Genomic DNA, 14,957 nt, shown 5'->3' on the forward strand with positions numbered 1-14,957 from the left:
AGTCACAGGAAAATATGGAAGTTTTAACTTTACAGATGTTGCATACATTTACATTTTATAAATGGAGAAAATGATAGAAAAGCGGTCAGTTTTCCTACTGCTCTCCCTAACTGTCTGGGTGCAACAATCCACACAGATGGGGGCTCAGTGCGTGGAACAGCATGTCATTTCTTGAAAGCGTGGATGTGAATATATAGGCTGAATTTCCAAATATAATAATCAAAAGCACCTTCTATAGGGATTAATTAAACCGATTAATTGATGAGCTTTTATGTTTTTTAAAATATATATTTTATTGATTTTTAACATAGAGGAAGAGAGAGGGATAGAGAGTTAGAAACATCGATGAGAGAGAAACATCGATCAGCTGTGCAAGAGCACACCTCCTACTGGGGATGTGCCCGCAACCAAGGTACACGCCCTTGGCCGGAATCGAACCTGGGACCTTTCAGTCCACAGGCTGATGCTCTATCCACTAAGCCAAACCAGCTAGGGCTGATGAGCTTTTAAAAGAATGTTAACGATTTTGAGAAACCTCTGGTCAATATTTTTCAGAATCACTTTTTAAAAAATAGTCATTCCTATCACTGTTTAGAAGCTAGAAAAACAGCATTTGTGTTTATTCTACTTTGTGGGCACTACACAGTGAAATTAATCAAGTTCACTTGTTTTCAAATAATTTTGGTAGATTCTCTCAGTAACCTGGTAAGCAGAAGAATTTAGTGGTTAATTCTCATGTATTGATTTAGCTTTAAGCATTTATTTTATTTGCAGCAATTGTGCATGAAAATCATACAATGGGAAATCCACTTTCTATTCTAAGCTAGTAAGGTGTGCCTAAGAAGTAATTTGATGAAATTATAAGTCTTTTAATGAGGGATACAGGTTGTAGAAATTGATATTAATATGAGATACAAAAAATTAGGAAAACAATTTTCTCAGGATTACATCCAAATAAACACTAAATAAGGGAAGGTTTCTGCAAGCATGATGTGACAAGAGTTAGTTTTGAATATGAGAAATTCAGAAAATGGACCAACCACTGAAAAGGCAAATATGTGTTGAACAAATTTGTATTTTCATGGTTATTCCAAGAACAAAAGGAGTAATTTATTAAGGTTAGTGCCTAAAAGAGGCCCCATAACTGCTACAGAGCATTTTACTTTTCTGCTCTTGTTTTCCTTCCGTTTTCAAAATGGGGAATAGCTGCTTCAGTGGGAAAAGTGCATTGTAAAATGCAAGAATTTCATTTTCAAAGAATGCAATTGCTGGGGCATTCAATTTTAGGCTTGATATACCCATCTGAAGCAGATGCAATGTCAATAAATTGTGGCAATAATAAAATCTGAAATCCAGAGGGCTGCTTTTTCTTTCATAGTATAGATTTGCTCTGAAGACAGCAAATCCAAATGCAAGCTTGCTTCACCCAGAAAGCACAGTGTCTGCAGATTCCTGTTTCATTATAATAACCTGAAAATGAGATCACAGGAAATGTATTAGTGAATAATGAATCATCAATTGAAATTGATTAGCTAGCATGATATCACCCCCATACATAAATCTTTCTAAGGAACAATCACCTTTGGCTTGAAAAATACATGTGTTTATTCTTTCAGAAGAAGAAAATGAAATATTTAAGAGTATTCTGTTTGCTAGACAAATGATTCCTTCAAGTTCCTAATAAGGCTGCTTTAGGTTTTTTATTTTATTTTAATATAGCTGTTTTTCTTACCTTCCTTAGTGATCTTTTCTGCAACAGAAACCAAATTCCTTTTCAACTTGGAGTCGAGCAGGAGGCTGAGAAAAAAAAAGATAAAGAGCTAGCTACTATTTCTCCATTTTTTTAGACTGAGCAAAGAAACATAATAAAGTCATAGTTGCCTTTCACAGTCACACAAAAACAACTTTGTAGAGGCAACTGACAAGACAATTCTCCATCTTAAAAAGAAAGAATCATTGTAAAGCTCAACTTCATCAAAATCCCGAGTTCAAATTTTATTTCCCAGTGTTGGTAATTTGTATTCTTTTCTCTTATCCGAAATCTTACTCCAAAATGACATGTCATGGTTGTACAGTCCTTTAGCTTTTATAGAAGGATCTTCATTTGACAAAGATATTTTCATAAATTCCTGGGCCTAGGTCAGTGATGGCGAACCTTTTGAGCTCGGCGTGTCAGCATTTTGAAAAACCCTAACTTAACTCTGGTGCCGTGTCACATATAGAAAGTTTTTGATATTTGCAACCATAGTAAAACAAAGACTTATATTTTTGATATTTATTTTATATATTTAAATGCCATTTAACAAAGAAAAATCAACCAAAAAAACAAGTTCGCGTGTCACCTCTGACACGCGTGTCATAGGTTCGCCACCACTGGCCTAGGTGTTACCCCATAATTCTGCTATAGCAGAGTGAGTTTAATGAGCCTATATATTATAGACTCATTAGGTCTGTAGCCCATTGGTGGGTCACAGAATGATCTGGAAATGCAAATACTTCAATCAGTTCTTAAGAGTGAATGGCTTTTATGATTACTTATGATTTATTTGAAACATTAGAGATATTGAGGGTAATTAAAATTTGGTACACTAAAATTGGTTTATTACGAGAACTTACCAAGGGCTCTAATTCTGGATTTTAGCAAGAAATCCAGCTGCCAATGACTTGGAGTAACAGTGCACATTTTCTGCATTCCATATGTATAGGTAGTGGGAATCACAATTTTTATGAAAAAAATTTGTGTTCAGGTCATTATCAGTATTGTCTTGAACTGATCTTGGTTTTCAATTGCTGCTGTTTTTGTTTAGTGTTATTTTTAGCTTCCCATCAGCAATTTATTATTAGTTCACTCTAGAATGTGAAGTAATGCATATTTACATGAACAATATACTATAATTTTTTCTATAACTAGACAATAAGAACTGTGTACATTGTGAGACAAATAGACTCATTATATTCTTATTGCTAAAGATGATGTCTTCCTACCTCCTCGAGGATGTATTTGGTGCATGCATGTGGAACTAAGCCATGCTTTGGCCTCAATGCCTTTTTCCTTTGATCAAGTTCCTTCCTTGCTTTTTGCCAAACAGTTGAGTTCTTTAAATTATTGCTCAAGGATTTTGCACACAAATGCTTATGTAACCTATTTTATTCATATTTTCAAAATGTTTCAAAGCATAATCAAGATAGAAGGCTCTTATGGTCTTAACAAAATTCTTTTTTTTTGCATTTTATAAAAATTAAGATAAATACAACCTACCTTATTGCCGAGGGGCATGCTATATAAAGTATTTTCATTGTGGACACTTTCGTTACCTAGAAATACAAACTCTGTTATTATCTCTTTAGTCATTCACACATTTAATAATTCATTTATTCAGGACTTTTAAAAATATGTATATATCCAAAGAGTAGGATATGGGTAAAGAGAACAATTACTAAAGAGAGAAAAGGGCATACTGAAAGGCACCCTTGGCAAGTATGCTATTAATTTATCCTTCTCATAAAGATTCACTTGGGTGGGACAAAAAGGAGTTGCTTCAGCTCAGAAACAGTGCAACACCTTTGAATAACAGCCCTCACTTGATTTTTCTTTCTTCCTTTATTTTTCTTTTTCCCATGTACCAGGATTCACCAATAGCAAAATACACTTTTTAAGAAAAATGATTCCTAATACCTCCCGTTGGCACATGCTACCACCCTCCTGCCTGTAGCACAGGCTTCCCGTTTTCCATCCCAGCCACACTGCTCACTTCTATTGCTTCCCCATTCCCACAGGCAGTGCTTTGGTTCAGTCCATAGACAGTTGCTTCTGATTATCCAACAGCTGCCTCGCTGACCTCTATTTCCTCTCTGCCTTCCCAAGATTCTGTGCACATTCCTCCCCATCACACTAAAGTGAATCACTCAAGTGCTATTCCAATTTCATTGGCTCTATCAACAACTTCCACTCATCAAACATCAGCTCTTATTTATGTGTATCTTTATAGCAATTCCCGTGGCAGAATTCTTATCTACATTTTACATATGAGGAAGCTGAGGCCCAAAGAGTTTAAGTGATTTGACAAAGGTCACAACTAGTAACTTGTAAAGAGCCAGGTCAGGGAGAGTTCAAAGTGCAAGCTTCTTTTGCTATATAGCAAGGCCCCTAGCAGTGCTAGTCTAAAACTCTCTCACAATTTATTGGTTATCAAGTGGTTTTACATATAAATACAAAATCGATGTGAGATGATACACTGATCTGCCTAATAATATCAGGTTTAATGTGTATTGGAGTCGGTTTACTATGTGTGTTGACTTAGTCCTAAATCCTCCCATACATACTGAGCACTTACCATTTGGATGGTGCACGATGGTGAGCTTATCTAGAAAATAAAAAGACAAAAACCATCTACTGGGTTTGATATAATATTTATTCTAAGCTTTCTTCTTTTTGTTGTTTTTATTGTTACTTATCTTTAAGGTGAGCATGAAATTTCACAATCTGATTTAAAAAATACTAACCTCCATCCACTAAGTGTGAGAAACCATGTCTTTTATTACCTGTGTCTTTTCTTCCTCTTGGTGCTTGTCCCAAGGTCTGATTTTAGATATGTTTGACACTTAATAAGAGCTTGCTGTTCTGCTTTGATAGTCTTTTAGCATGGGCTACTCCATTCTTTTTTGAAATTAGCATTAGTCAGTAATAATTACATATAGTACAATTCAAACATTTTTAAGAGTATAATTTTGACAAACTTATACAGCCAGTTAGGAAAGGGAAAATTTTTCTCCCCTTACATCAATCCTCACCCCACCAATATTTCTGATAGCCTCTGATCTGATTTCTATCTTTAGTAAATTAGTTTTATCTAGAATTTCAGAGCATACTCCTTTGTGTCTAGCATCTTTCACTCAGTATAATATCTGTGATTGTTTTTATATTTTTTCCTATTTTGTATGTTTAACACCCAACTTAAGTGTAGGCTTAGTCCCACTGAGGGCCTAGAAAAGATATGGGGCTCTCTGTAAGTCAACCCTGAAAAAACCACAAAGCCAAGCCTACATAAGTTCACGTCAGTAATCGAACTCTCTGCTAAAACCAGAATCAAACACATCAGAAGAATATTACAGAATTCAGAATATACAGAAGATTATCTATAATGTACAGTACTTGTTTTTTTAAAGGCAGAGATATGAAAAAACTGAAAAATATAAATCATAGAAAAGCAAATGAAAACCATCAATAAAAACCTGAGATGATCCCATTGTTGACTTCAGCTAAGGCTTGACTGTAGTTCTGATAAACAGTTAACTTCATAAAAAATACGGTTTTAAGAAGTGAATAAATAGGAAATCTCAGCAAAACATTGAAACTATATAAAATAACTAAATGGAAATTATATAAATTAAAATTATAATAAAAGAAATAAAAATTTATCAGATGAGCTTATCAGAAGATTGGATATAACAGAGAGTTAATAAAGTTGAAGACAAAACAATAGAAGTTATTCAATATGATGAACAGGAAGATAAAAATGGTTAAAAAGAACAGAGCGTCAGATACATGTATGTAGAACAATGTAACAGTGTAGCATGAATATAATTAGAGTCCCAGAGGAGACAAGAGTGAGTTTTGGACAAAACATTTAAAAAAAATAATGGCCAAAACTTTTGCCAAATTTAATGTAAACCATCTCCATAGAGTTTCAAGGACTTAAAAAAACCCCTCCAAATAGCATAACTGTTAAGAGGACTCCACATAGGCAACTATAGTCAGACTACTTCAAACCGAAATAGAGAGATATTCTTGAAAGTAGCCAGAGAAAAAAGTCACATTTCATATAGAGGAAAAAGGATAGAAATACTCACTAATTTCTCAGCAGAAATAGTGGAGGACTAAATAGAATGTAATAATATCATTGAAGTGCTGAAAATAAAAATGACCACTTAGAATTGTAAATCCAGAGAAAATGCCCTTCAAACATTTGTTGAAATAAAGACATTTTCAGATAAATAAAATCAGAGAATTTACAGACAGCAAAATTGTAATATTATAAATGCTGAAAACATTATATAGGGTGAGGGGGTATTGGAAACAGAAAATTATACATAGCAGGTAGATGTAAAATATCAGAGTGTTTTTTTTCTGTGTTCCATGTGGATCTTATAGCGGCTTGGTTTTAGACTTTGTTATGGTGGGTCTACAGTGGGTCCCACTCTAAGTCATGGTCCTTACACCTTACATTTCATGGCATCACAGCAGAATGCCAGGTATTTTAACAAAGTGTTTCCACTCTGTCTGGGCAGGAACTCACATGTCCCAGTATGGCTTTTTTCTAACTCCACTTAAATTCTAGACCAGGGGTGGGCAAACTTTTTGACTCGAGGGCCACAATGGGTTCTTAAACTGGACCGGAGGGCCGGAACAAAAGCATGGATGGAGTGTTTGTGTGAACTAATATAAATTCAAAGTAAACATCATTACATAAAAGGGTACGGTCTTTTTTTTTCAGTATTCATTTCAAACGGGCTGGATCCGGCCCGCGGGCCGTAGTTTGCCCACGGCTGTTCTAGAGTCTGTTCTGCATTCAGTGCCCTAGAAACTGCTATCTTGTGTGCCTCGAGTGGTCTTGCTCTGCATGTGCACAGAGTTCATCTCTCAGCCACAAGCCCCGTGGAGTCCCTCGCGCCCTCTGAGGCTACCTCTACACAGCTACTGCTTCAGTGAACCACCGCACACACTCCCTGGTCTTGGATCTTTGTCTCCTCAGTTTAATAGGACTGCCTTGCTTTGCACAGTTTGTAGTCAGGAAATTAGTCTCTGGGAATTATGGGAATGACTACAGAAGTTTTGCTTGTCTCTGGGATTCTAGTTTTAGGTTTTCTGTTGTCCACTTCCTGAAAGCAGTTGTCTCATATTTTTGCCCAGTATTAGTGTTCTCCACAGTGGGAGAATTTATTTGCTACTACTTACTCCACTTTGGCTGGAAGGAGAACTAGTACAATTCTAATTAGGATATCAATGATTAAAAGCATTGACTTTGGATTCAAACAGATAGATTTTAGTTTCTAATCTATGTGTCTTCGATTGTCTTAGTGTTTCAGAGTCTTAGCTTCCTTATTTATAAATTGGAACTAATGCCTACCTAAAAAGGTTATTATAGGAAATTAATGAGGTCATGCTAGCTGTATAGTAGATAGTCAATAAATATTAGCTACTACTACTACTACTTAATGGTCCTTAGTAAAATTATTTATATATTTTGTAATTTTATACTTTGTTAAAATTTTCACCTCATCCCACATTAGAATGGAAGTTTATAGAACTTTAGTTATCTGTAAATTGTTTATGGACTTAATTATTTTAGATAGTATTTCTTTTTTAGAAAACATTTCTAAGAGAGCTAGAAGAATTCTCTATTAAAAAGTAGATAACAAACCAATAATATGAAAAGGGTGACTTTTAACAGGGTGACTTTCAACATGAAGCACTAGCTAAAAGCTATGCACTATTACTGAAAATGGAAGAAATGAGCGCTTGCAAGCTTTGCTAGTGGTTGTTAGTTTTTAATTATCTGGCAGAAGCAGGGACTTGGGAAAAGAGTGGTCAGGTAGGAAGAATATATTTATTTTCAACTTTGGAATGTGTTGTTTATCTTTGGAGAGGATTTACCATCTTAACAATGCTTGATTTGTGTTGACATTAAGGTGAGTGTTGTTTGTTTGTTTTTTGTTTTGCCTGAGAGCAAAACTGTTAAATGTTAGCAAGGGGAATCTGCATTGCCAAGAAGCAGGCTAGCTGCAGGAGAAGGCAACAGGAAATTTCAATTTAAAATGAGCCACATGTGGACAGTTGTGAGAACTGACTATATTGAGACTATTCTACTTATTAAAAAAGTATGACGCATTAAAAATTTAATACTCTGTATAATGGCTCATGTAAAAGAAACTGGAGCAGAATCATCTTGTTTTCAACTTACATCGAAATCAAAGGAAAAAAGGGTAACTGGCACTTACTGAATGTCCATTATGGGTCAGAGAAGGTGAAAGCATTTAATATGTGAACTTATTAAACCACTTTCAGATATGTGTACTTGTTCCTGTTTTTCAGACAAGGAAGCTGAGTACCAGGGATTAGAGGCCTTGTCTGGTCACACAGCTGAGCAGTGACGGAGTGTGGTTATGAAGTCAGGACTGCTTGACTCCAAAGTCCTTGTATTTCCCACTTCATCACACTATCATTTTTGAATAATAGGCAAGTTGTACTTACCATAGACATTTGCTTCTTCTGGCCTCTTCCCAATAATGCAATCCCGTAGTTGGCGTAGTTTTTCCTAAATGAGGAAACAACCAGGAAACAGAAATCAAGATTTACCCAAATGTTCATGGGTCAAGATGAAACACCAACGACTATAGCCAATTATTTATTTACTAGAGGCCTGATGCATGATATTCGTGCAAGGGGCATGGCCCTCACAGCCCCGGGCCTCGCAGCCCTGGCTTTTTCATCCGAAGGTGGTCCAGAAGGTTATCCGGACGGTTGTTCTGCTCTTTGGTCTAATTAGCATATTAGCTCTTTATATATAGGATTTATTTATTTACTTACTTATTTATGTTTTTATTGACTTCAGAGAGGAAGAGAGAGGGAAAGAGATAGAAACATCAATGATGACAATCACTGATCGGCCACCTCCTGCATGCCCCTACTGGAGATGGAGCCTGAAACCCAGACATGTGCCCTGACCGGGAATCAAACCATGACCTCCTGGTTCATGGGTCGTCACTCAATCACTGAACCACACCAGCTGGGCTATTCTTGAAACTTTGCATGTATTATTTTACTTAATCCTCAGTAATCTATGAAGTAGATAAAAATGTCATCATCTCATTTTACACTTGTGGAAACTGTGATATAGAAAGGTGAAGTAACTTTCCCAAATCACACAGTTATATAAATGGTAGAGTCAGGAATCAAACCCAGAACCCAGCTCTTTTGGGAACTGTTTTACTAATCTAACACCTTAAGGGGTCTACATTGGCTATTTGGTGACCAAAAGCAGGAGAGTGTGTTATGCCCAGATTTCAAGACCCCCCAAAGATCCACCAGGGAGCACCAAATCCGATGCAAAAGCAGAGAGTCTTTTATACAAGCTCGCTTGCCCCCTCCCCCGCCTCCATTACTGGATGCAAGAGAGAGCCCTGAGTCCCAAGAGAACAAAGAATTTATAGGGCTTGGGGTTGGGGGTGGGGGCAGGGTGCAGCTAGGGTCTGGTTACACAAAGACAGGGGGGGTGGCTAACATACTTTTGGCCTTGGGCTAGTTTCCCCCGCTTTCCCATTGGCCGAGATAAGGGCAGGCTGAGTAACTGATACATTCTGCGGCTTTTTCTTGGAAGAGGGGTTAAAGACACAGCTATCAGTCCTGTTCTGTCCTTTCAAGTGACACAGTGGTGACTTGCCGCTGCCAGAGCTGACAGGTTCTGTAGTACACACTCCTTTCTAGGAATCCCTTCTAAGAACTATGGACTCAGAAGCAAAGGAAACATAACTGGATTCCCCTTCCTAGCTAACTTGTGATCTTTCTCTGCTTTCCAAATACTCTGCATCGAACTTTGATTCTTTTTAACCACAATATAAAATAAGCTAACAATCAAAAACTCCCTTTTAGCAGAAAACATAAGAGCAGCGCTTTTTCTTAGGAGTTTCCCCTGAGACCTAAAAAAATCACGTTTCCTAAATAAAGAGTTGTTTTCATTGCCTTACAGGTACTCTCCTAAGAGTGGAGCAAATGTTCTTCAGGCACTCAGTGAACATGAGCAGGAGTGAGAAGAACGAAAGACAAGGCTTTTACCTTTACAACCATCTCATCTAGAAACTCTTCTATTATTAACTCTATGTTTGTGTCATTTTTCCTGTTAGCTTCCTAAGATAATTCCTCTGTCAATAATAATATGGCTTTATAATTATCTCTGATAGATTCACCCTCAGGGTACAAACAAATATTTTTTTTTAAATGACAAAAGTAATAATGAAAAGTGGGATTGACTGTGGGTCCGTGTATGTTAAAAAAAAATGGAAGAATTCTTTTATTGTTCTGACTGCTGTCCAGGTCCTTATATTAAGGACTAAGAAAATATAGGGGAAAAGCTCCTCAACATTGGTCTTGGCAACTTTTTTTGGATATGATACCCAAGATCACAAGCAATAAAAATAAAAATAAACAAGAGTGGCTACATCAACCTGAAAAGCTCCTACACAACAAAAGAAACCATCAACAAAATTAAAAGGTAACCTATAGAATGGGAGAAAATATTTGCAAATCCTGTATCTGATGTTAATATCAAAAATGTGTAAAGAACTCATAACTCAATAGGAAAAGAACAAATAATCTGGTTAAAAATGGGCAGCAGAAGTGAAATAGCTATTAATGACACACAAAATAACAAACATATATATGAAAAGATCCTCAACATCACTAATTACAAGGGACATACAAGTCAAAACCACAATGAGATATCACCTCGTTCCTGTTACAATGGCTATAATAAAAAAGACAAGAGATAACAGTGTTAGAAGGATGTGAAGAAAGGGAACCTTGAGTACTGTTGGTGGGAATGTAAATTGGTTCAGTCACTAAGGAAAATAGTACATATGTTCTTGAAAAATTAAAAATACAACTACCATTTAATTCATCAAACTCACTTCTGAGTATATATCAGAAGGAAGTGAAAATAGGATTTTAAAGAGGTATCTGCACTCCCATGCTCACTGCAGTATTATTCACAAAAGCCAAGATATGGAACAACTCAAGTGTCTGTCAATGGATGAATGGATAAAGAAGATGTGATTTAAACATATGATATATTATATGTTTAATGAATCTTCTTCAGCCATGAGAAAAAAGGTTGAGCATACCTTTAAGGCATTATGCTAAGTAAAAAATGTCAGAGAAAGAAAGATAAATACTATTTCATATCACTTCTATGTTGAATCTTAAAATGTCAAACTCATAGAAAGAGAGTAAAATGGTGGTTAGCAGGGACTGGGGGAGTGGGCAATAAGATGTTGGTCAAAGGGTATAAACTTTCAGCTATAAGATAAGTTATGGGGATCTAATGTATAGCACAGTGATTACAGTAAACAACACTGTATTATACACTTAAAAGTTTGCTAAGAAAGTAGATAATAAGCGTTCTCACTCTCTCCACCCCCCCAAATGGTAATTATGTGATGATGGAAATGTTAGCTAGCACTATAATGGTAATCATTTGACAATATGTAAATATCAAATCAATACTTTGAACGCTTTAATATTATACAATATTATATCAATTATATCTCAATAAAGCTAGAAAAAAAGTACTGACTGATACCTCAAACAATATTCCATCAGAATTATTAAACTTTTAGATCTTATGCAAAGTAGCCTTAGTGTCTCTTTTTGAATACACAGGTTATTTTGTTTTGTTTTATTTTGTTTTGCATAAAGACTAACCATATTCATTATTCCATTGTCCCTTAAACTAGGTAAGCGAAATCAGTCTCAAAGTAATGAGTATTGATCACCTTAAATTCTTTCTAAAACAACATTAAATGGAAATACAGAAACAAAATAGAAATAGCTAAGTGTTTAATAGAACAACTAGTGAAGTCCTTCCCAAGAAGGTATTTAGGTTGAACTACTCTAAATTGTAAACTTTATTACTGAAGGGTCAAAGGAGGTTGAAATACAACTGACTTATTTCAACAAAATTCATATAACCTAGCACTTTCAGGTGGGTGATTGGTATGTCTGCATTTTAACATATTTTACCTGTTTCAGGACAGAGGGATGTTTGATGGTGGTGGTACTGGCACAGATTGAGAAGCATAAACAATGATCAGTTACAAAACTTGACAATCAGCATTCCTTACATTTGTGTGGCAAAGTCACTGCCCTTGCTTAGCACTGCAAAGCCTGGACCATGTCTAACCACCGACCCACAGCTAGAGCTGCCCCTGGAGACAGATGGGTTCTGACATGGCTCATCTCAGATGTCCTGGGAAGTCCCTTTGGCTAAACTATGCCCTGCGGATGGGCCGTATTGTTTATATTGTTTTCATGAGCATTGTTTTAAAATAAAAACGGATCCCTTAGGAAAGACAGCGTATTAAGCTTTTAGGGATTATTTGTACTTTGGCCTAAACTAGCTAATTAAATGTGTTTCATCAAATACCTGCCTGACAACTGGTTTCTAAGACACTGGGGCTTTCTGTGATGAGAAGACAAAAACCGTTGGGATGTTTTGGACATAGGAAGGCCTGTGGGATACATAGGGTAAGATCCTGATACCCTCACTGAGGAATGTCCTGGGGGATATATGGTGCATTTTGTTTTTATTCTCATCACTGGACCATCTACTCCAATCCCCTCACAGGTTGTAAATTATATTTATAGAAGACAAGATGAGGTTTATCTGAAGTTAATGCTCATGGCAGGTTAAAGGGAAGTGAAGATAATAATACTACGTTGCATTTACGACTACTGCCTGATATGATTTCAGTCATTCTCTTGTTTCAAGTCTGGTCTAAATACTACTCTTCTGTATTTTGAACACATGTTCATGTATGGAGGAGTCACCCTAATTTCATCAATGAGATTCATAAAGCATTCACTATATGGTACTAACGACAGCCTTAGAAGCTGGTTAGGTATTGTGTCTCGGGACTGAATTCACCAGTGGTTTGTAAACATGCAGTCTGGATATTTTCAACTTCATTTGGTAGTTTGAACACGTCTACTTTTTGTGGCGATTTGAAATCAATCAAACAGTTGCCTGTATTCCTTGTGAAGACTCAACATTTACAAAAAGGCTTGGAGCTCTGTCCATGAGGGAATGTTCCAGAAGGGATTGGGGACAACATTACCTGCTGGATCATTTCCAGGCCTGTCTTTCCCATCTGCCAGTGTTTAAATTTCTCAAGGGCTTGGTCCACAGACAGTTTCCCATTCTTCACTTTCTCCTGCAGGAGGATGAGTTCATCTTGCCCAGCAGCCAGACAGCCCCTCAAAGTGGAAAAGGCCTGGATCTCCGTCCGAGGTCTCTCTGCAATGTCAGGGGAGGGTATTTCAACAAGAGGTCAGTCTATGACACTGGAAAGGAAAAACTCTAAGAAACAGGCAGCTTCAGTTTCTTGTTCTTGCTGGTTGAGGAGTAGAGACAGAATAAATCAGTAAACATTGTTAGTGATTTTTTTTTCCTAAGGATGGTGGTGCCTGGAACATAGAGCCATGGTTAAAAATAATGTGTTGCATCTCTGAAAATAAAGAGGAGAGGAAAAACAGTAGCAAAAGTTCTACCCTGCACTAGCCGTGGGCAGTGCCAACTACATGATCTTTTTGTGAGGATTCCTTTAAAAATGTGCACAAAAATACTTAGCATAGTGCCTGCCACATAGTAAGCTAAATGTTAACACTATTAAAACTACATATTTGTGGAATAAACATAATCTTTTTAGCTTTGGGAAAAGAGATCTCAACCAAATTCCTAATGTCACGAGAGGGTACGGATCATTTGAAAGTCTATTCCTGAAAGATTTTAAAATAAATAATTGCTGGTCATTTTGTAGTGAACTGCTTTCTTTTTAAGAGTTTAATTTTGGAGCAGCCCAGGTATTCACACAAAAAAAGTTAGATGGTTCGATCTTCTGTGTGTGGCTGCTCATGCCTCACCAGCAGCTGGCCTCAAGTGCAGAGGGAGCACGCTGCAGCCATGGGAGACTTCAGTGTCTTATTTGTCCCACGTGGTGTTTGAAGAAGATACACGGGAACCACCTGCATGCCTTTGGGACTATTACGTGCTCTCCTGGCTCCCCCATCCCTGTCACTCCCGACACTCACTGGATGGATACATGTGCTACCTGCCTGGCTACAGAACTCATTTGAGTTTGCAGCTCTTCTATGAAGTCCAACATACTTACTGTCTTATCTCAGGAGGGGCTGGTAACTCCGCAGCAGCAGCACACGTGTTGTGCACTGTCAAATCTAAACATGCCCATCAAGTCTAGAAGCAGAGAATAGGTAGTCCTACCCCCGTGTACTAATGAGCTGTCCCTGGAGAAATCACTCCTTACTGGGGTCCCTTCTTCAAGAAAGAAATACATCAACGAGATTGTCTCCAGAGCTTACAGACAAGGGCAGGGAGACAGTGAGGGCATTAAAATTTGATAGGAATAAGGATTCTTTGACAGTGTCGGGATTGGTTAGTCTGGAAAAGAGAATTTTCTTTGAGCACTTGATGGCAGGTTTAAGTATGTGAAGAGGACTTGGGGCTCGGGGCAGTCTTGGAAGGACTTCTGATGTCGCTCTCAGTTTTGAAAAGAACTCACTCTAGCAGGGCATCTGGGAACAGGGATTCAGAGAGGGTTTCTTTCTGGAAAGATTCACACGCACCTAAAAATGCTCCATGGCCCATAATTCCCATGGGACTTCCTTGGCTTGTCCCTTCTCTTCAGAAGTTCTATTTCCCCAGAACTAACAAGATGTCATCAGATTCTGTACTCTAAATCTTTTCTTTCAGGGATGACGAAGCATGAAATCCCAGGGGAATTGGAGCTGCTCAAGTCAGCCAGAGGGCTCTCTGGTTCAGCAGCCAAAAGCACAGATAACAACTGAGGTCTTGCTCCGTGTACCGTGTGCTTTTTATAGGTCTCCACACTCCAGTTCAATTCACGAGGTGCAGTTTGCTGGAGAATTTTACCTGCCATTCCTGCCAGCGTGTGGAGGGTTAGCATCATCGTTTAACAGCTATGCCGTTTAACTAGAACCTCCCTCCCATCATCTCTTTGCCTAAGTGTGAATCCATTTTTATCTCAAGTAACCCATGCGGCTGAATTTTCTGCTTTTTGTGGAAGCTGTCACAAGAAAAGTCTTCCCGGAAAACTGTACCAACTTCATTTTTGCTATATGTGCAGATTTAGCTTAGCTAAAAAAGAAA

At 37.4% G+C, this 14,957-nt stretch overlaps 1 protein-coding gene across 2 annotated transcripts in view; it reads right to left on the reverse strand.

Annotated features, from left to right (window-relative positions):
• Positions 1 to 744: 744 nt before the first annotated feature.
• The window catches only part of BANK1 (B cell scaffold protein with ankyrin repeats 1), a 319,366-nt gene continuing 305,153 nt past the window's right edge, over positions 745 to 14,957 (reverse strand). For both annotated transcript variants that reach the window (XM_059664464.1, XM_059664456.1), the window contains exons 12-17: positions 12,889 to 13,067; positions 8,252 to 8,315; positions 4,335 to 4,364; positions 3,260 to 3,315; positions 1,733 to 1,797; positions 745 to 1,470 (exon numbers count right to left, since the gene is read on the reverse strand). In XM_059664464.1, coding sequence (XP_059520447.1) covers positions 1,738 to 1,797; positions 3,260 to 3,315; positions 4,335 to 4,364; positions 8,252 to 8,315; positions 12,889 to 13,067 — 389 coding nt within the window. In that variant the 3' untranslated portion in view covers positions 745 to 1,470; positions 1,733 to 1,737. The remainder of the gene's footprint in view (positions 1,471 to 1,732; positions 1,798 to 3,259; positions 3,316 to 4,334; positions 4,365 to 8,251; positions 8,316 to 12,888; positions 13,068 to 14,957) is intronic.

Source organism: Myotis daubentonii, chromosome 1, assembly GCF_963259705.1.
Source record: "Myotis daubentonii chromosome 1, mMyoDau2.1, whole genome shotgun sequence".
Taxonomy (NCBI): Eukaryota; Metazoa; Chordata; class Mammalia; order Chiroptera; family Vespertilionidae; genus Myotis; species Myotis daubentonii.